The sequence below is a fragment of the Mesoplodon bidens genome, assembly GCF_964165515.1.
Source record: "Mesoplodon bidens genome assembly, chromosome: 11".
Taxonomy (NCBI): Eukaryota; Metazoa; Chordata; class Mammalia; order Artiodactyla; family Ziphiidae; genus Mesoplodon; species Mesoplodon bidens.
This window is the reverse complement of record NC_138167.1, coordinates 30657029-30677799: the sequence shown is the minus strand read 5'-3', so window position 1 is coordinate 30677799 and position 20771 is coordinate 30657029. Positions and strand designations below refer to the sequence as shown.

The following is a 20771-nucleotide window of genomic DNA, read 5'->3' as shown; positions in this document are numbered from 1 at the left end:
GAGAGGGATACACTTTATTTTGTTTAAGTTAGTGTTATTTTGAGTTTTTAACTGCAACAGAAACCAATCTTTCCATGAAAATATGTTACTTAGGAAAACTTTCTGGTGGCCAATAACAGGAATCCATTCAAAGCAGAATGGGGGAATTATTTTAAGGATATAGGATTGTTTTCAGAACCCATGGGCAGGGATGAAAGAAGATCCAGGAATAGACCAGAACCTGGGACTGAAACATTGTGGGGAAGCTAGGAGGTCTTCTCATTGTGTCTCATCTCTCCTTCTCTTCCCTCTTACTGCAGACTATTTATGTACCTGGCAGAGAGAAGCAGTAAATAAACATTTGTTTAATGGATGGCAATTTGTGTGTCTGTGAAATAAACTGGATCCAAAGCCAATTCTCAAACCATTTCCTTATAAATATGTAGCTTGTTAAAGTGAGTCATTTGTAGGGGATCATACATTTTAGAGTCTAAGCTCTTCTGTCAGCCCTTTCTCTCAGCCCTCTGATTTTTTCAGTTGCCTATTCTGACATCAGAAAAAGGGCGTGAAATGCAGAGTTGTGCACAACTGATCTCATGAAAGATACATTAAAGACAACTCTGCTTTGTACAGGAGTTGCAAAAGCAAATTTTTATGTGACACAAGCACTGGCCCACAAGTAAGCATTTTGCCAGACAAGGAAATGAGAGGTTATTTTTGGTACATTTTTTCCCTAACCAGCTTTTTTGTTTGTTTGTTTGTTTCATTTTGCATTGTTATTATTTACTGTCTAGGTTCTTGCTTTTACCTAGTTTTTGCCCTTGAAGGCTTCTTATGTTCTTGTCAGCTTATTGATATGTTTCATAAGATGTTTTATATATTTAATCTAGCATTTGGTGGGAGAATCAGCCAATCTCTAGTCTGCCATACTGCTGGACACGAAGCCCAGTGTGCTTTTTAAAAGCATTTTTTGGGCTTCCCTGGTGGCGCAGTGGTTGAGAATCTGCCTGCCAATGCAAGGGACACGGGTTCGAGCCCTGGTCTGGGAAGGTCCCACATGCCGCGGAGCAACTGGGCCCGTGAGCCACAATTACTGAGCCTGCGCGTCTGGAGCCTGTGCTCCGCAACAAGAGAGGCCGCGATAGTGAGAGGTCCGCGCACCGCGATGAAGAGTGGCCCCCGCTTGCCACAACTAGAGAAAGCCCTCGCACAGAAATGAAGACCCAACACAGCCATTAATTAATTAATTAATTAATTATTTTAAAAAAAGATCTTTTCAAAAAAAATAAATAAAATTAAATAAATAAAAGCGTTTTTTAAAAAGTTCATTTGTTTGTAGATACTACCCTGAGTTCTGAAGACCAGGGCCCTAACTCTGGTGGTCCAAGCTCCCGATCTGTAAAGATGAACTACCTTTACACCTACATCAAATTGCTTTTTATAAAAGGCTTATGAGATAATTAATCTGAAGTCAGTTTGAAACCAGGAAGTACCATGTAAACATACAACACTTTCTGAACTTTGAAAATAAAACAGAGGCAAATGAGCAATAAAAGTTGTAACTAAGAATAACAACCTTAGAATGATTTGTTCAATTAAAATTTTTTAGATATTTGCAGTCCTTTGTTTTCTGGCCCTAGATATGGATGGGAAAGTCTGAAGGTTAAAAAAATATTATTTTACTTGACATTAATTAAATAACTTATATTTTAGTGAAAGAAAAAGAAGGCAAACTTGAGCACACTATAAAATCCATCATCATGTTTTTAAAGTTTGTGAGGAGTCTGTTACTTTAGTATATGGCTGAGCAATCTAACTTAGGATGCTTACAACACTTTATGTATTTTGCAGGCTGAGATTCTGAGTGTATAACATTCTGTAATGCATCTTGGTCTCTGTGCTGCAAGGACACTACAGTCCTACTACAGGTAACTACTCAGATAGCTCTTCTTATTCTCAAACTGTGCTAGCAGGTGAAGTATGTGAGAGGAAACACCTCTAAGTCCATTCTAAAGAGCCTTGTGGATGACAGGTAGACCAACATGGGACTCAGGCACATGGCTATTGCTCACTATTTCCTGTAGATGCACGATATCTTAGGTCCTGTGTAGAACACAGCATAGGGCCTGTCCTCTAAACATTTATATACCAGGACAGTATATCTACATGTATATCATTAACTCATTCTGCATTTTCTGAGCCAGTCCTCCTACATGTCAGGCTTTGTTCCTGTTCTCAAAAAGTTCATAAGGAAATAGACAAAACTACAATTACCGTTCTATGTGATAAGTGCTAGAAAGAGATGAAGTGCTATAAGAGTACAGTAAAGGGCACCTAGCCCTGGGGTGGGATAAGGCTGGGTGGCAAGGAACAGGGAAGGGTTCACAATGGAATTGATGCCTGGGCAGAATAATGAAGGATAAGCAAGAATTAGCTAGGTAAGGAAAAGATGGAGGGTCAGGGCATAACAAGAAAAAGGAGCAGCATATGTAAAGACAGCATGTACGAAGGAGTATGGCAAGACTGGAGAATCCAAGTAGTTTGCTGTATGATGAGTTTATTTATTTCACGTAGTTATTGACACATTTGTTTTCTTCACTATGAGTGCTTGGATGATGGAGATTGTGTGTAATGGTTTCTCTGTTCCCATGTCTAGCAGTAGGCACATAGATCGAGCATAAAAAATGTTTGATGAATGAATGACATGGTGTAAGGGAGAACAGTTAGAAGTCCATTAATGAGTAGGATCATATCTAGTCCCAGTGAATAACAGATGGGGTAGATTTAAGAATTATTTGCAAAATAGGATGGATAGGACTTGATATATTGGAGATGGAGTATAAAAGAGTAAGTAATGGCTTTCTAGGTTTCTGTTTTTATTATAGGTGGATGATAATAATGATGTTATTAATAATAGCTAATATTCATTAGGCACTTTGTGTCATGAAGTACACTAAGTATTTCACATATATTAAGCCATTTAATTTCTTAACGACTTAGTTACGTAGGTAATCTTATTATCCCCATTTACTGAGGCTATTAGAGATCAACTAGCCCAAGGTCACTGACACAGCTAGTGGGTGCCAAGCTCAAACCCAGGAATTCTGATTCCTATAGCCATCCACATAACCTACTCTTCTTTACTGCCTCTAATAAATGTGATCAATATACAGAGCGGGGGTCCTACCCAATACATATATCACAAAAATTGCATGTAACTCTTTTACTAAACATAGAGACACATACTATGATGTGACTGCCTCTTTTGGATCAGATTTTTGGAAGCCTGGTTTGTATTTTCACGTTTCCTCTCTGGAGGACCTAAAGTGGGGTGGAAGTTATCAAAGAGTTGACACAAAAGATGAGAGAAGGCAGGTGCAGAAACGACATTTTCGAATGCTCTAGCAGCTGCTAGAATGCTGGGATCTAGGTCCTATCAGACTCCCCCTCCTCCCATCCACCCCCCAGAGACAACAGACACGCACGAGCGCGCACACACACACACACACACACACACTTTGTAAGGTACATATGCACGCCGAGTGTCAGGTTGGTTCTAGCTGTCCTCAACTCACATCGAAGGTTCATTTTCCGACTCCTGGAGAGCCCAACACACTCGAAGTGAACCCGAGACCGCCTGTCGAGCCCAGGGCAACAAGGCTTAGCGCCAGCTCGCCCTGTTCCCAAGGAAACCGCCCGCGGAGGCACCTGGGGCCCGCGCCGGGCACCTGCGAAAGCCCCGGCTGTCGCCAGGGGGCGCGGGAGCGCGTCGGCCCCACCAGCCCCACGCCCGCCCCGCCCCCATCCCCGCCTTCGCTCCGCGGGGCCGGACCGCTCCCGGCTGTCAGCCCCGCTCCCGGCGCAGGCGCAGTCCCGCGCTCCCTCGGCGGCTCCCCCCGGTAGTGCACCCGCCGCGGCTGAGTGTAGCGGCGTCGGCCCGCCGTTCTCCTCCGCCTGTGACTCCTTCGGGGCGCGTTGTGTGCGGTTCTGCACGCGCCCCTGAGCGCCGGCCGCGGCCGCGGTGGGTTGGTCAGGTGAGTGCGTCCGCGGGAAGGAGAGGCCCGGGGCGCGGAGCACCGCCCCCCTCCGTGCCCGCGCGCCCGCCGCCCGCGAGCCGGCCTGGAGGGGCGGCCGCGGCAGGTGCAGGTGAGGGCGCGGCGCGCGGGGACCCGGCCGACTGTCCTGGCCCAGCGAGCGCGCTCCCCCGCCTGGGCTCGCGGGCTCCGGGACCCCGGCGGAGGCGGCGGCGGGGGCTCGGCGCCTCGGGGCATCTGGGCGCCCCCTGGGGCCGCTGGTGGCGGCGGGCGGCGGCGGCTCCTCCCCGGGCCCCGGCGCGTTACTCATTAACTGCGCGGTCCCGAGCGCTGAGGCTGGGAGCCCGGCGCCCGGTTACCTGTCGGCTGGGCGCGCGCAGCCGGGAGCTGGGGGCCCGGGGTTGCGGAGGGGGCTGTAAGGAGAGTTCGCGAACAAGTCTGGAGGCCGGCGCTGGACGGGGCGAGGCAGTAGGCGTGGACCGGGGGTCTTAGGAGACGGCGAGCGGGGCACCGAGTTGAAGCGTAGAGGTAGGTCACCCTCGGGAGGTTTCGGCGAAACCTGGTGGGCAAGAGCCAGCACCCAGGATCGCGCCTTAGGAGGCAGCTCAGTTCAGCCTGACTTTTGTTTCGGGGAGTTGAGGCGAGCTGCACAGATGTAATTGTAATTACACAGCCCTTCCAGCGTGTATGACTCGCTCCGACCGCCCGGGGAAAAGAGAGCTTAATGGACTCGAAGTGATGGTGGTAGGTGGACTCTGCAGCACGTGAAGAGTTGTCAGTTGTTATGGGATTTAAAAAAGAAAAAAAATCTGTAATGGCTAAAGGGTAAGGTCTTGAAAATTAAGAGCGCTCAGTTAATACTGATTCCGAAGAAGCAGTTTAGTTTCGTGGAAATGTAGCATATTCTGAGGATACCTGTTTCCTACTCTTCTGTTTCCCCCTCCAACTTATTCCTTGCAGCGTAGGGAAACAGCCATGTAATCTTTTGCCGTGGAATGATTACATAATTGGAGGAGAGGCCGATAAGAGGATTAAAAACAAAACCGTTCTATTGTAAATCTATTGAAAGACCTGGTTTCTGTTCATTATCCTCATTCCTATTTTGTTGTTCATGCCCTTTTAAAGAAGAAAAAAATGGTGAATGGCACTTCAAGGAGAAAAGAGGCAGAACAGATTTGTAGACCAATCATAGTAAATATTTGATACTGGTAAATATTCCACCACTTTTATGGCGCCTTGTTCTGTTAACATTTGCTATTTATTTACTAGTGCCGTGCATTTTGATAGGACACTTCATGTTTGGACAGACATGTATCCTAAATATGGTTTATGTGATATAATCCTAAAGCCCTTGTGGAATGTATAGAAACAAACTTAGCAGTTATACAGTTGTACTACAGTAGTGTATGTCTTACTATTAGAAGAAAAGCCTTTTCATTTTTTTCTTTTTCCATTTCAGTAATATTATATGTTGGTACATACCTTTGTGAACCAAAGTGGATACATTTAGTGTAACTCTTCCTTGGGTGTTTGGCGAACACCTCATCTGTGGTATGGAATATCTCTGACTTTTCACCAGGGTGGATATTTGATGTTCAGCTGCTTTGTGAATTTGTTAATTCGTGGAGTTTCTAATTAGATCCAGCTGTGCTTTTTGAATTGGCGTAGTTATGCATGTGCTTTCTTGATGATATTATTTTCCTTTAATTTTCACTAAACCCTCAACCTCTGCAACACACGCATAGACACTCTACAAATAATTTTTTAAATTGAAAGAGTCTTAGAAGACAATCTACATCATCATTTTGTTTTCTGATATGGCAGAACAAAAACTTGTAGGTTACAGTAGTTTCACATGTATTATTGTAGTTAGTTTACCTTTTTCCCCCTCGCTTTCTGAACAGGACTCGCTGAACCAATTTTAATGAAAAACTTTCTATTTTTAAAGTTTTAGCTCCATTACTTACCATGCATATGACCTTGAGTAAAGCATTTAACCTCTGAGCTTGTTTTCTCCATTTGTAAATGGATGTAGTGTTAGGTTGAACCATATGAATTTGCCAGTATTCAGCTGTTTTTAATATGGCTCAACCTAATATGAACTTCATAATGGTGGGATGAGAATTAAATGAGATACTCCACGTGGGAGGTGGAGGAGAGGAACAGATGTTAACGCAACAGTGTGCCATGCATCCTGCTTGTTACTTCAAGTACCTTGACTCCTCTAGGCCTCAGCACATTCCTGGAGTATAGGTGGTGGTGTTGCATGTTACAAACCAGGAAACTGAGGGTCAGAGAAGTGAAATAACTTGCCTCTGGTTACTTAGTTGTCGGTGGTCCTATAGCTGCCTAATGGCAGAGCCAGGATTAAACACTGAGAGGGACTGCCCCAAATGGAACTCATACCAGTTTTGCTCCTTCCATTCCTGAACTACCCCTTCTGTAAAAGAGCTTTGTGACTATAAGAAGACACATAGATGAAAAGTGTTATTATTATTTTTATTTCTGGTTAAAAAATATCCAAGTTTTCTAATGATGGTGACAACCAGCACTGCTGCTGCTACTACGGAGTCTAGAGCTTATGGTGTATCAGGTTCTGGTGTAAACACTATGCCAACTCATTTATTCTCACAGTGACCTAGGAGTTAGGTAATACTTTATCCCATTTTACAGTTGGGAAGGTTGAGGCACTGAGCGGTTATGGAGCTTAAGGTAATGGATGCTTAAGGTCAAAGCTAATTAAGTGAGGGCACTAAATTAGGAGTCTGGTAGTTCGTCTTTGATGTCCATGATCTTAACCACTACACTCTACTATTTCTTCATGCATAGGTTGTAATACTGAAGAATTGGTTTTAATTTAGCTTTTATGAGATACTTAATATTGGTGTAATAAGTAATTCTTAATGTATCGCTGGAGATTTTTAAATCAAATATCCATTGAGTATCTACTCTGCAAGTCACAGTGGGGCTTAAAGGAAAGACTTTTTAAGGCATCTGGAAGGTGGGCTGTGTGATCATTCCCATATCTTTTGTAAGTTCCTCAAAATTTAGAAAGCACTTTCACATATGTTGTTCTTGTAATTTTAATGAGTGCCAGATAAGACACAGTGCTAGAATAGTTGGAGAGTGGGGAGGAAGGAAGGATGAGTTGGTAGAGGTACTTGTGTGTTGAGGGAAGTCTTTGAGGCTATTCTGAGGGGAGTGCACCTTTTCAAACTAAACCTTTGCCCTATATAGTGCTAGTCAAGATGTAGTTCAACAAAGCATAGTAAATTGGTTACTAAATGAATTACCTAAATACACCTGATATCCTAAAATAAAATATCTGAGTTTTTGAAAACTCCTTTCTAGCTAGTTTCTTTTTTTTTTCTGTACTGCTGTCCTTACCTTTGCCATGTAGTACGTATCTTTTTTTTCTTTTATGCTTCCAAAGCATGGAGTATATGCCTCTATTTTGGTATTTATTTTGATATTTACATTGTGTTTGTAAACGTTTGTTAACAATGAGGTGTCTTTTTCTAGTGTACACATGCTTTGGGGGCAGGGCTTTAATTTATCTTACCCCATTTTATGGCTTTAGCATTGGGCCTGGAACCCAGTAGGTGCTGTGCTGTTTGGTGATGGATGGTCAGTGAGAAAAAAATGTTAGGATGTATTGAAATTGATCTAGCAGTAGAAATGGAAATGAGTGTTCAAAGTGGGAATTGAGGGGACTAAGGGAAGGGGAGGGGTTACTTACAACAGGTAACATTAACTTGCCATCTCTGTTTCCCTTCTGCTTTCCCTTTCAACTTCAAGCTAAATGAGGTAGTTTCATAAGCTTCAACTGTATATAGAAAAAAGTGAAAAAGTACTATTGATTTATCTTAGGATATCAACAACACGAAATTCCATAGCTATAACCATAAGCTAAGATTACTTAGAGGGAAAAGAATGGAAATTATTGAAATAGTTCAAGTTTGAGAGGTTTGTTGCTTATAGTTAACAGCTGTAAAGGAGCATACTGATGATAGCTTAGAACCAATTAAATAAGTGAATTGTCATTTGATGTGTCCAGATAATAGTATTGAGTATTTGTTTGTGGACATCTGATTGACAGATCAGGATAAAGTATAAAAGAACAACTAAAGTAAGTTAGAAAAACAGTAAGTAAATGTGCATTAATTAATTTCCTGTTTGGAAGAGAATTATATTTGAACACTATACCTCAGAAGGACTTGATTTCCCCTTCCTTCTCCTTTATCTAGGATAAACAAGGATCCCTTCTGTTTTGTAAGACAGACTCCTTTCTGTGCTCTTGTTATTTTCCCCATCATTTATTCCTTCTTAGGTCTTTATAGATATTATACATTTGTGTTATGCTTTACAATCTTCAGAACATTTTTACATTGACAGTTAAGCCATTTGATTTTCTCAAATGTAGGCAGGGGAGATAACACCACTGTTATAGATGTTGAAACTGAAGCTCAGAGAAATTAAGTGACTTGCCCAAGTTCACACAGCCAGTTAATAACAGAATCTGAGCTAGAAAGAAGGTTTTCTGAAGCTCGTTTGATCAAATGCTCAGGTTTCCCCAAACTTTAAAAATTCAGTTTCATCAATCTTGCTGCAGGGTACTTGCTGTTTTATCTCTAATTTTTAAAGGTGGCCGGGAGTCACTATCTCTACTCTTCGCTGCTCTGCTATTTATTCCCTCTCTAAAGAATCTTACTGTTTATTTATCCAGTCAATATATACTTCAGTGCCTATTGAATATTTAGTTGACATATTCTTACATACATAAGATAAAGAGGCTTACACTTTTAAGAAGAAGAAACCTGGAAAACAATTATTTTTTACATTTTTGTTCCAAGAATTTGTAATTAAATACAGTAACCCAGTAAGTTCTGAGAATTTTCTGAAAACCTTTAATTTTAAAAATCTGCAATAACTAACATCTCTCAATATGTTAGGTTGTACATTTAAATCCTGTGGAATTAGTAAATGGAAATTAATTTGTGGTCTGTTTTAATAAGAGTGGGAAGATTGTGAGCTTGACAGACCATCTGACTAATATTTCCCTTGGGTTATGAATTAAATTCACACTTATAAACATAGACTGCTTCCTAAAATGTAAATGTGGGATTTTTTTTTTTGCTACAACCAAAATGTTAGTTTGGAAAACCAACTTTATAATTATAGGGAAAGTTAATGAGAAAATTATTTTTTATATATACACCTTTTTGTTTTGTTTTTTCTTCCTTTATACAGTATTTGAATAAATCTCAAAACTTTCTGATTATTGAGAATTAAAAATACAATAAGTAGATGCAAAAGTATGATGAACCTCAAATTTCCCATCATCTAGCCCATCAGCAACCGTCAGTCCTGCCCCATATACTTCCCTGTATTATTCCCCCTCCTGTACTATTTTGAGCAAATTCCAGGAATTATATAATTTCATCTGTAAATATTTCAGTATGTATCTCTAAAAGATAAGGGCAGTTAGCTACAATACTATGGCACACTTTAAAAAATGAACACTAATTCCTTAGTATCAAATACCCACACTGTTTTTGAATACATCATGAGGCCACTATAGTAAAATCAGGCTTTTGTTGATTTTTATTTATATGCTATTCCTCCCCTCCCCATCAAGAACTATAAGGGGGGCTTCCCTGGTGGCGCAGTGGTTGAGAGTTCGCATGCCGATGCAGGGGACACGGGTTCGTGCCCCGGCCCGGGAAGATCCCATATGCCTCAGAGCAGCTGGGCCCGTGAGCCATGGCCGCTGAGCCTGCGCGTCCGGAGCCTGTGCTCCGCAACGGGAGAGGCCACAGCAGTGAGAGGCCCGCATACCGAAAAAAAAAAAAAAAAAAAGAAAAGAAAAAAAAAGAACTATAAGGGGCTGAATAAGTATTTATTTTAAACCCCAGCAAGGCAGCAAAATAGATAAGGAAATGATGATAACAAAGAGAATATAGGAAAAAACCCAGAAAGAACACAAAATAATAGCAAATGCTCATTCAATAGCAGTGCATTAGAGAAACTTTAGTTTTTTTCTTTCTGAAATTAAACAAGCGTTCAGAGATTAAATAGGATTCTTCTATTTGGATTGTTCTCTTCTTATGGTTGGTTGGGTAAGACTGCCTTAGAGATCCTCTGTCTTGATGTAACCTTTATCTGAGTCTTACCCCTGACCTCCAATCAGTTTTACCTTTTAAGTGATTCTTAGATGTAGTGGAGTCAGGTGTTGGAGTCAGACGCACCAGGGCTTGAATCCTAGCTCTGTTGTTTATTGACTGTTTGACCTCGACAAAATTAATCTCTCTGATCCTCAGTTTCTATACCTGTAAAATAGACATAAGAATCATTTCAAAGGGATGCTGTGAGGAATAACAGAATAATGTACATAATGTAAATGTGTATATGTCACACATATAGAATGTAATGTAATGCATATGTGTGTATATGTAGAAATATAAATGAATTGTTCTGAATGTTTTTCATATATATAGATAAATATGCCTCCGTCTCCTCATTTGCAATGCGTGATGTTGGCATTAGATCAGACCTTCATAATCTCTTGCCTAGCCTGTTGCAATAACCTCTTAACCAGTTGCCTCTAGTCTCCTCTCTCTAGTTAAAGTCCTCGGGAGTCATTTTTCTAATGACATCACAGTACATCTGTACTTCCTAAAACGTAGATCTGAGAATCTCTTGGATAAACTCCAAGCAGCAGTTTCCACGTTAAATGAAGCTTTTAATTATCTGTCGCATATCTGCCTCTCCAGCCTGATTTTCTGTCACTCTTTGTTTTTTTTGGTTAGTTTCATTAGTGCCAAACCCTTATTCCTTGACTGTCCTGTCGTATTTCCTTGCCTAGCCCACCTACAGACTCTTATTCAGCATTTCAAATCTAACTTATATTTTACTTCTCCTTGAAACATTCTCTTCCTCCTCTCCCCGCCAACCCACAGGGTAATCATTTAGTGGTTCATGATAGGCTGTGCACCTTCTTTTTTTTTTTTTTTTTTTTTTTTTGCGGTATGCGGGCCTCTCACTGTTGTGGCCTCTCCCGTTGCGGAGCACAGGCTCCGGACGCGCAGGCTCAGCGGCCGTGGCTCACGGGCCCAGCCGCTCCGCATCATGTGGGATCTTCCCGGACCGGGGCACGAACCCGTGTCCCCTGCATCGGCAGGCGGACTCTCAACCGCTGCGCCACCAGGGAAGCCCTGCACCTTCTTTTTAGTCCATTTTCATATCTGTGTTCTCAGAACTTAGTACCAGCATTTGCCCTGAGGAGTTGAAGCTGGCAGACATCTTCCATTCCAACTAGAATAAATATAATTGATAAAAATTATTAAGTACACTTATCTTATACTAAAATAATATACGTATAAAATATATTTAATACGTATATAAAGCATTAAGAGTTTTTCTAGGCGTTCATTAAATGAGTTAATACACGTGAAGTTCTTAACAACACATAGTTAACTGTCCGTACATACTGACTGCTGTTTTTGCTGTGGTAGTGCTGACTTCTGCAAAGAAGAAATAGCGTGAAATGCACACTAGAAATCAGAAGCAAATGGTTTTGATCAACGTTTTTAAAATTGGAAATCAGCTTTAGTACTTAAAGCTGAGTAATAGTAAAGCCATCCAAGCTGTGTTGGTAAGTCACCCATAAGAATTCAATGCTCTTGTCCTTTTTACTCATTTTTAGTGATCCTTGACAAGTTTAGTTTATGAATTGGGATAATCTCCACTTGAAATTAGTTTTTTTAATTACTTATTACTTAACGCAAAGAGTACTACTGCTTAAAAGTAGTTTATGTTATTCATATAAGAACTCTGAATACAAAATAAATCTTAAAGCTTCCATGTACCATTTGAAAGAGCAAAAGAGTTTCAGATTAGTCTGATTGGCAGCTCATTACCAGCTAAGCTAAACATTTTATGGAAATTTCACATGCTTGATAAAGGGACTACATTTAATCTTAAAATAATCTCCTTTTCGGGAGTGACTGGAATTTAAACAGTGTGTTGTGGGTAGAGGCACTGCTCAGAGGCGCTCTCCTCTACGAAATACTACTTGCATTTCTCTTTTAATTCTCACCCTGTGAGGAAGAAGACCGAGCTACAGATTTCTAGATGAGAGAACCTAGGCACACATTGACCCAGTAACTTGATAGAAGCAGAAACCTGCCTTTCTTTGAGGTTTGGGTCTTATGTTCCTAGCCTGTGCTCCAGTTTATGCAACATTTGTGTTTTCCATAAATACTCTGCTTTCATACTTTAGACATGCCTGGAAAGTCCTTCCAGGGGGTTTATCTTTCTCATTATTTCCTCCTCTTCTTTGGGTCTTTTCTTTGGCTTCACTTTTTCTGGGAGTCCTTTCCTTCTGATTTATTTGCCCCTCCTGTGTGGTCTCTTAGTAGCCTTTGCATATTCTATAGCATTTATCACACTATCATTGCCACTGTCAGTGTCTCCTACTATATTGATACTCTTTGGGAGCAGAGATGATGTATCATCTTCTTTCCCCAGAGCCTGGCACATAGTAGACTCTCAATGAATATTTGTTGAAAGAATAGTTGAGTGTTTATAGGAAAAATAGGGTGGATGTTGCAGGAATGATGGATTTTAATTCAGCTTAAGGAGAAACATTTTTACATGAACCATCTAACAGTGGAAAGGCAAAGCAATTCTAGTAGTACTAGTGTGGTGTGGTGGTGAAGAGCTAGGACTCTGGAGTCCAACAGACATAGGTTTTATTTATTTATTTTTATTTATTTATTGTTAAAGTCTTTTATTGAATTTGTTGCAATATTGCTTCTGTTTTATGTTTTGGTTCTTTGGCTGTGAGGTATGTGGGATTTTAGCTTCTGGACCAGGGATTGAACCTGCACCCCCTGCATTGGAAGGCAAAATCTTAACCACTGGAACATCAGGGAAGTCCCAGACGTAGGTTTTAATACTGGCTACCCTAAGCTGCAGCTTCCTCAACTGTACATGTACTGGAACTATACCTGATATTTAGTAAATGCTCAGTAAATATTAGCTGTTATTATGAGAGAAACCACCCTATAATCCTGTGTGACTGGGGGGAACTGGAAGTTTCATGGCCCAGCTTCCCATACCCTCCTTCTCCCCCTGGATTATTTTGAAGCAAATCCAGGTAATTTTATTTCATCTATAAATACTTCCGTGTGTATCTCTAAAAGGTAAGAATTTTTTTTTATGTAACCATCATACCATTATCTCTAAAAATGGACAAAAATTCATAATCATAACAGTAATATCCAGTGTTCAAGTTCCCTTTATTATCTTATAATATGATTTACAGTTGGTTAATTCAAATAAGAATTCAAACAAGTTCCATACATTATATTTCATTATGTCTCCTTAAGTCTCTTTATAAATTCCCTCTTTTTTTCCACTTTTATTTATTGAAAAAACCAGGTGGTTTATGCTGTAAGTTTCCCAAAGTCTAGATTTTGCTGTTTTTGTCCATATGGTATTATTTTTAATATGTTCCTCTAGGCTCTGTATTTCCTATAAACTGATGAAGACGTTATTTTTAGTATGTTCCTCTAGCCTCTTTCCTATAAACTGATAAAGACCTAAAGGCTTGATTGGATTGGGATCTTTTTTTCTTATTGGGGGGCAAGAATGCTTCATGGATGGTGGTAGTGTTCATTTCCTGTTTTACCACATAATTCTCATAATGTCTGATTTTCTCCCTTTTTGTGATAATGTCATCAGTGAGTTCAGGTACTGTCATTCTGATCCATTAATTATAAAGTGCCCCAGATTTTACCTTAGGGTTTTAATAGTTATTGATAAGTGTTGCCTAGACTCATTATTTCATTAAGATTGCAAAGTTATATTTATTAAATGGGATTCTTTTAAAAGAAGAATTTTTCCTCATAAACTATTTAGTTCTTTAATGTATAGGAAAGTCAGGGTAAATACTGGATTCTTTGCTTTATTTTACCAGTTTTCAAAATAGTGAATTTGTTCCATAGCACTGATCAAAAGGGACCACTGAGAGGCTTCCCTGGTGGCGCAGTGGTTGAGCGTCCGCCTGCCGATGCAGGGGACACGGGTTCGTGCCCCGGTCCGGGAAGATTCCACATGCCGCGGAGCGGCTGGGCCCGTGAGCCACGGCCGCTGAGCCTGCGCGTCCGGAGCCTGTGCTCTGCAACGGGAGAGGCCACAGCAGTGAGAGGCCCGCATACCGCAAAAAAAAAAAAAAAAAAAAAAAAGGACCCGTGAGATTGTTTTGTTTTGTCTTATTTTTAGTATAATCATGAACTCATGGGTTTAGAATTATTTTTTGTTCTTTACAGGTATTATCCTTTTTGATGTTCAGATTGTCCCATCTTTGGTTAGTGGGAGTCCTTTTGATACCACTCCAGTAGTCTTTGATAGCTTTCTTGCTTCCTGGTAAAACAAGATGTTGCAAGGTCTTTTTGTACATTACTGCCCCGGGCTTGGAATCAGCCATTTCTCTGAGGAGTCCTTGTTCTTTTTTCGTAGGAAATGGTATTACTCTGGGCACAAGGGGTACTCATTGCTCCTGAGTTGGTTGCTGTTGTTATACCTTTTCAATGGATAAAGGTAGACATCTTTTTAAATAGAAAAAAATTTCCTGATATTTCTGATTCAAATTTAGGACTTCAGAGTTTCAAATTCCTTGATTTTGTATTTGTATCTCTTTTCTCATATGTTGAAACTCTTAGTTCTGAATGATATTAATATAATTTGTTTTATCTTTTATAATAGTTTCAGAATAACAGTATCAACATTACTTACTAATATGATTACTAAAAATAGTGTATGATTTTTTTAACTTTCTTTTGACCTTAGAATATATTCCACTAGGGATATACAGTTTTATTACTATGTTTTAAAATCATTTGAAATAGTTCTTTTTGATGTTGGTTAAAACTACCATGTTAGTACACAGCTAGATTCATTTGTTTTATTTTTAGATATTTTTTAAAATCTAATTTTGTTTTTATCATTTACGTGGTTCCAAGTTCAAATTCAAATCTACAAAGCAGGGTACATTTGGAAAAGTATAGCTTTTATGCCTGTCTCCTCTTCCTGTTCTCGCCCTTTCCTAAAGGTAACTGTTTTTTTTTTTAATTAGCTTTTGGTGTATCATTTCATTTCTAAAATATAAGTACATATGAAAAAGTATATATAATTATATATATTTATAAATAAATTTGTATTTTCTCCTTTCTTAGATAAAAAGTAGCTTACTACTTTTACTTGTCTTATTTTCAACGCTTTTTTTTATTGAGTGTGAGAGTAAAATTTTTCAGTTTAATGAATGAGGTGGAGTTTTTTTGTATTTTATGATGAAATTATATGGTATATTGGTGCTTGTGTTTGGGAATTTTTCGAAGTTCTGGGAAAGTATTAGTCATGATTATCAAAGTACTATTGTAGGAAAGAAAAAAATTGGGAAGAGAGATTGGATTCAGATCGTAAAAGACCTTGATTTTCTGGATAACAAGTTTGGAATTTATTCTATAGACAGTGGGAAATCAGTAAAGGTTTATAAGATTTCTTTATATTTTTCAAGTGAAAAACTTGAGTGGTACACTTTTTAGTTTTCATGTAAATTTTTTATATAATTGTGTAGTTGCATGAAATATTTTTTACTGATGGAGAAACTGAAGCATACATGTTATTACTAACAGCTGACTGATAACAGATGTTTATTTGTACTCTGTGCCAGTTACATAGTACACTACTAAATACTTTATGTGGATTGTCTGACTTAATCCTCACAGCAACCTGGAGAAGGGAGGGAATATTATTATTCCCATTCTCATCCCATTAGAGGAGAAATTTAAGGCTTAGAGAAATGTAATGCATTATCCTGGATTGGATCTTGGGCCTATCCAGAACATTATTAGGATAATCAGTGAACTTTGATTGGGGTCCGTTGTTTAGATGGTAATAGTGATCAGTGTTAACATTCTGATTTTGGTGATGGTTTACTTAGGATATATACACCGAGATATTAAGGGGTAATGGGCATCATGCTTAAAACCTATTCTCAAATGGTTTGAAAATGTTAATAGTTTCATAATCTGGGTGAAATATGTACAGGAGCTCTGCAACTCTTATGTAAATTTGAAATTATTTCAGAATAAGAGAAAAAAACACTGACTCATCCAAAGTCAGAGCCAGTATGAGGCAGAACAGAACAGTTAGTTGAACGACACACATGTGTCTCTATCTTTACTGCCTCTTCTCCTTATTCTAACCAAAGTCACATATGATAGCAAAGTTTAAAATATCAAGCAAATTTTTATTCATTCCTCATTGTTAAATATTTATTAATTACTCACTGTAACAGTGTTAGCCAGCACTTTCAAGTTTATTCTGGATCAGATTGTTTGCTTTCTGTAGTGTTTATAGTCTGAGATCACTTAATAAATTTTAAATGATTGTAGTTTCTTTCCTTTGCTGTCTCTTTTCGTTGTAAGTTTATAGTTTATAATGGACTGTTAAACACATTTTATAAATATACATCTTAACTTAATTTTAAATGTCACTATCTCAAAATAATTTCCTGCTTTTTAACATAGGTTATCCTATGATGAGGCATTTGCTATGGCTAATGACCCCTTGGAAGGCTTCCATGAAGTAAACCTCGCTTCACCTACTTCTCCAGACCTTCTTGGTGTGTATGAACCGGGAACTCAAGAGCAGACTACCTCACCAAGTGTCATCTACCGGCCACATCCTTCAGCTTTATGCTCCGCCCCTATCCAGGCTAATGCCTTAGATGTTTCCGACCTTCCTACACAACCTGTGTATTCATCCCCCAGACGTTTAAATTGTGCAGAAATATCTAGTGTCAGGTAGGAGATCATCAAAATGCTTGTTTTAGAGTATTGTATTAAACAAACAAAGTTTGCTTGGTTAACTTATTTTAAGTTTTATTGTTTTAGAAAATTTGAATAATATAAGGTTGTTTATGAAGAGCAATACATGTTAATACCCAAGAGCAGGGGTCACAAACTTTTTATGTAAAGAGCCAAATAGTAAATATTTTAGGCTTTGTGGGCTACACAGTCTCTGTTGCAACTGTTGGACTCTGCTGTTAAAGTGTGAAAGCAGCCGTAGACAGTATGTAAATGAATACGCTCCAATAAGACTTTATATATAGACACTGAAGTTTGAATTTTATATAATTTTCTTGTGCCACAAAATATTATTGTTTTTTTTCAACCATTGAAAATATAAAAATCATTCTTGGCTTGTAGGCCTTAAAAAACAGGTGGCAGGCTGGATTTATCCTTCATTTAGTTTGCAGACCCCTGTTCTAGAGTAGCACTATCCAATAGAACTTTCTGGGATGATGAAAATGTTCTGTTTCTGTGCTGTTTAATTTGATAGCCATTAGACATGTGTGGCTATGAAGGACTTGAAATGTGGTTGCTTTGGCTCAGGACATGCTATTAATTAGATATAGTGGTGAACAGATTGGATGATGCAGTTATAGACGTGTGTTTATGCCAGTTATATTTAAGCACATGCTGATGTTTTTTGAACTCTCCTTTACAGCATCCATGTTACAGACCCAGCACCTTGTTCTACCTCTGGAGTCACAGCTGGGTTAACTAAATTAACTACAAGGAAGGACAACTGTAATGCAGAGAGGGAGTTTTTACAGGGTGCTACCATAACAGAGGCTTGTGATGGCAGTGATGATATTTTTGGGTTGAGTACTGATAGTCTGTCCCGCTTACGAAGCCCATCTGTTTTGGAAGTTAGAGAAAAGGGCTATGAAAGATTAAAAGAAGAACTTGCAAAAGCTCAGAGGGTAAGCGAAAAGATATTTTATTCTTCCATATGTTATATTCAAAATTAATATTTATCCATGGGGGGCAACTCAAGTGAAATCATTACAGTTCTACACTTATTTTTTGCATATGCACAGTCTCAGCTCCTGTTGGGCAGCATTTAGGAATCTGTGAAATTGAGTAGTAAAGAAGCTCATCTAAGAGTACAAACTAGAAAAAAGAGATTCTTAAATTCTTTTTGTGCCCCCCCTACATTGCCTGTTCCCTGTCTTGCATTATCTGTAATGCAAATTTGGTGAGTTATGTTCCATGTGTGGGTTTTTTCCTCTCTGTATGTAATTGACTTTGTGATTATTTACTTGAAGCCATTCAGTCCAAGTCATTATGTTTTGAGGAACTGTTTTAGTGATAGTGCCTTGCCATTCAGCTGGGTTTGAATATATTCTGTACCTTACCTTGGAGAATTTTCTTCTCCTAGTAATTTGTTCTGTTTCTCACTTGCTCACCTTTTAAATTTCTGTTTATTCCACAATTTGTGACTATATCTCATTCTTTTTCTGCATCTGTAATTAAATTTTTAAAGGAAAATATGTAGCACTAAATATTCATACATTAGAAAAAAGGAAAAGTTTCAAATCAACAATCTAGTCTCCCACTTAAAGAAACTAGAAGAACAGCAAAATAAAACCAGGAGCAAGCAGAAGGAAGGAAATAGTAAAGAGCAGAAAGCAATGAAATTGACAACAGAAAAACCAGAGAAAATGAATGAAACAAAGTGCTGGTTCTTTAAAAAGATCAGTAAAATTGACAAACCTCTAATAAGACTGATAAAAAGGAACAGAAGACACATTATCAATAGCAGGAATGAAACAGAGGGTATCACTACAGACCCTGCAGACATGGAAAGTATAATAAAGGAATAATATGAACAACTCTACGTATATAAATTTCACAACTTAGGTGAAATGGACCAGTGCACATTTAGAAAATTGAAGCAATGGGGAAAACATTCTGTGACATGATTTCCAGCATATTATGACATTTTACAAACATTTATTCCCATCTTCTCCCCACCAGACTTTTCTCTCAAGAGCATAACATTGATTTTTGTATCCCCAGTGCCTAGAATAATACAGAATGATGCTTGGCATATATGTCTCTTTATAATGCTTCAATGAATGGCTAATGGTTAAGCATCCATGAAGATATGCTAAAACATTTTTGGTTGAATGTATATTTATCAGAAGGAAAAATCAGTAGCCTTTTTAATCTTTTCTGAAAGGTAGGGGGTGTGGTGAGATGTGGCTATATTTGGCATCTGTCATTTGGCTCAGACTCTCATCTTAATACAGAGTATTAAGTGAAATAACAATTTATATAGAGGTAAACTATTGAACATATATATCCATCTTTGGGAATACATTGTGGTTACTGATTGATCAGAATACATTGCTAATTTCTTAGCTCAAGTTTGTAGTTATTTTTGAAATATTTAGTTTGTTGTATTTAGAAGTACTGTCGAGGTAATTGAAATGATAATGATGTGTGAACACATGCATATGGTGAATTTTATTATGAAGAGTACAAGATAGTATTACTACTTACTTAGAGCTCAAGACTTGGAAAGGACTGTTGAATATGAAAATACTTCCTGAATTCATGGCAACTCGTGAATCAAAATTATGTCAATAGTCATTCTGTTTATTCTGATTATTCTTTTAAGAGTGGCCAGAAAGTTACCATTTTTCCATCCTTTTACTCTTAACCTATTTTTGTCTCCCTATTTAAAGTGGGCTTTCTTTTTTTCTTTTTTTTTTTTTGCGGTTCGCGGGCCTGTCACCGTTGTGGCCCCTCCCGCTGCGGAGCAAGGCTCCGGACGCGCAGGCTCAGCGGCCATGGCTCACGGGCCCAGCCGCTCTGTGGCATGTGGGATCTTCCCGGACCGGGGCACGAACCCGTGTCCCCTGCATGGGCAGGCGGACTCTCAACCACTGCGCCACCAGGGAAGCCCTAAAGTGGGCTTTCTTGAAGGCAGGATATTATTAGATCTTGTTTTTTTATCCTTTCTGATAATCTCTGCCTTTTAATTGGTGTGTTTGTGTTAGACTATTTACATTTAATGTGATACAGTTTGGTTTAAATCTGCCATCTTACTATTTTTTTTCTGTTTGTCTCTTCTGTTTCTTTTTCCCTTTTTTCTCCTTTTATGCCTTCTTTTGGATTAATTCCATATGTTTTTGTGATTTCATCTTACCTCCTTTGGCTTATTGGCTGTATATCTTCGTTTTGCTAATATAGTGATTGCTTTAGGGTTTGTAGTATACAACTTTAACTTATCACTCTCTACGTTCTGATAATATTATACTATCTCACATACAGTATAAGAACTTTACAAAAGTATGCAGTTGACCCTTGGACAGAGTGGGGTTAGGGGCATTGACCCCTGTGCAATTGAAAATCTGCATATGACTTTATGTGGTTCTGTATCCGTGGATTCAGCCAACCATGGATTCTGTGCTACTGTAGTATGTATTTATTTTTAAAAATCCACATAGAAGTGGACACATGCAGTTCAAACCCATGTTGTTCAGGGCTCAACTGTACTTCTGTTTTCACCTTTCAGTTTTTGTGCTGTGATTGCCATAATTTTACTTCTTTATATGTTTTATTTAAATTCCACAATACATTTAAATTCTTCTTTCATTAAACAGCTGGTTATTTTTTAAAGGGATTTAAACATAAGAATCCTCATATTTACCCGTATAGTTACTATTTCCAGTGCTCTTCATTCCTTCATGTGGATACAGATTTCCATCTGATACCATTTTCCTTCTGCTTGGAGGACATCCTTTAACATATTTGTTATGTGTGTGCTGCTGATAAATTATTTTCAGCTGTTGTATATTTTAAAAGGATTTTTTTCACCTTTGCTTTTGAAATA

At 38.8% G+C, this 20771-nt stretch overlaps 1 protein-coding gene across 4 annotated transcripts in view; it reads left to right on the top strand.

Annotated features, from left to right (window-relative positions):
* The first annotated feature begins 3894 nt into the window (after positions 1-3894).
* Positions 3895-20771, top strand: part of RAB3IP (RAB3A interacting protein) — a 48989-nt gene continuing 32112 nt past the window's right edge. For 2 of the 4 annotated variants that reach the window (XM_081250114.1, XM_081250112.1), the window contains exons 1-3: positions 3895-4013; positions 16610-16885; positions 17592-17850. In XM_081250114.1, coding sequence (XP_081106240.1) covers positions 16635-16885; positions 17592-17850 — 510 coding nt within the window. In that variant the 5' untranslated portion in view covers positions 3895-4013; positions 16610-16634. Of the gene's footprint in view, positions 4014-4456; positions 4758-16609; positions 16886-17591; positions 17851-20771 lie in introns of those variants that run through there. The other 2 variants (XM_081250113.1, XM_081250115.1) reach the window with 2 other exon arrangements.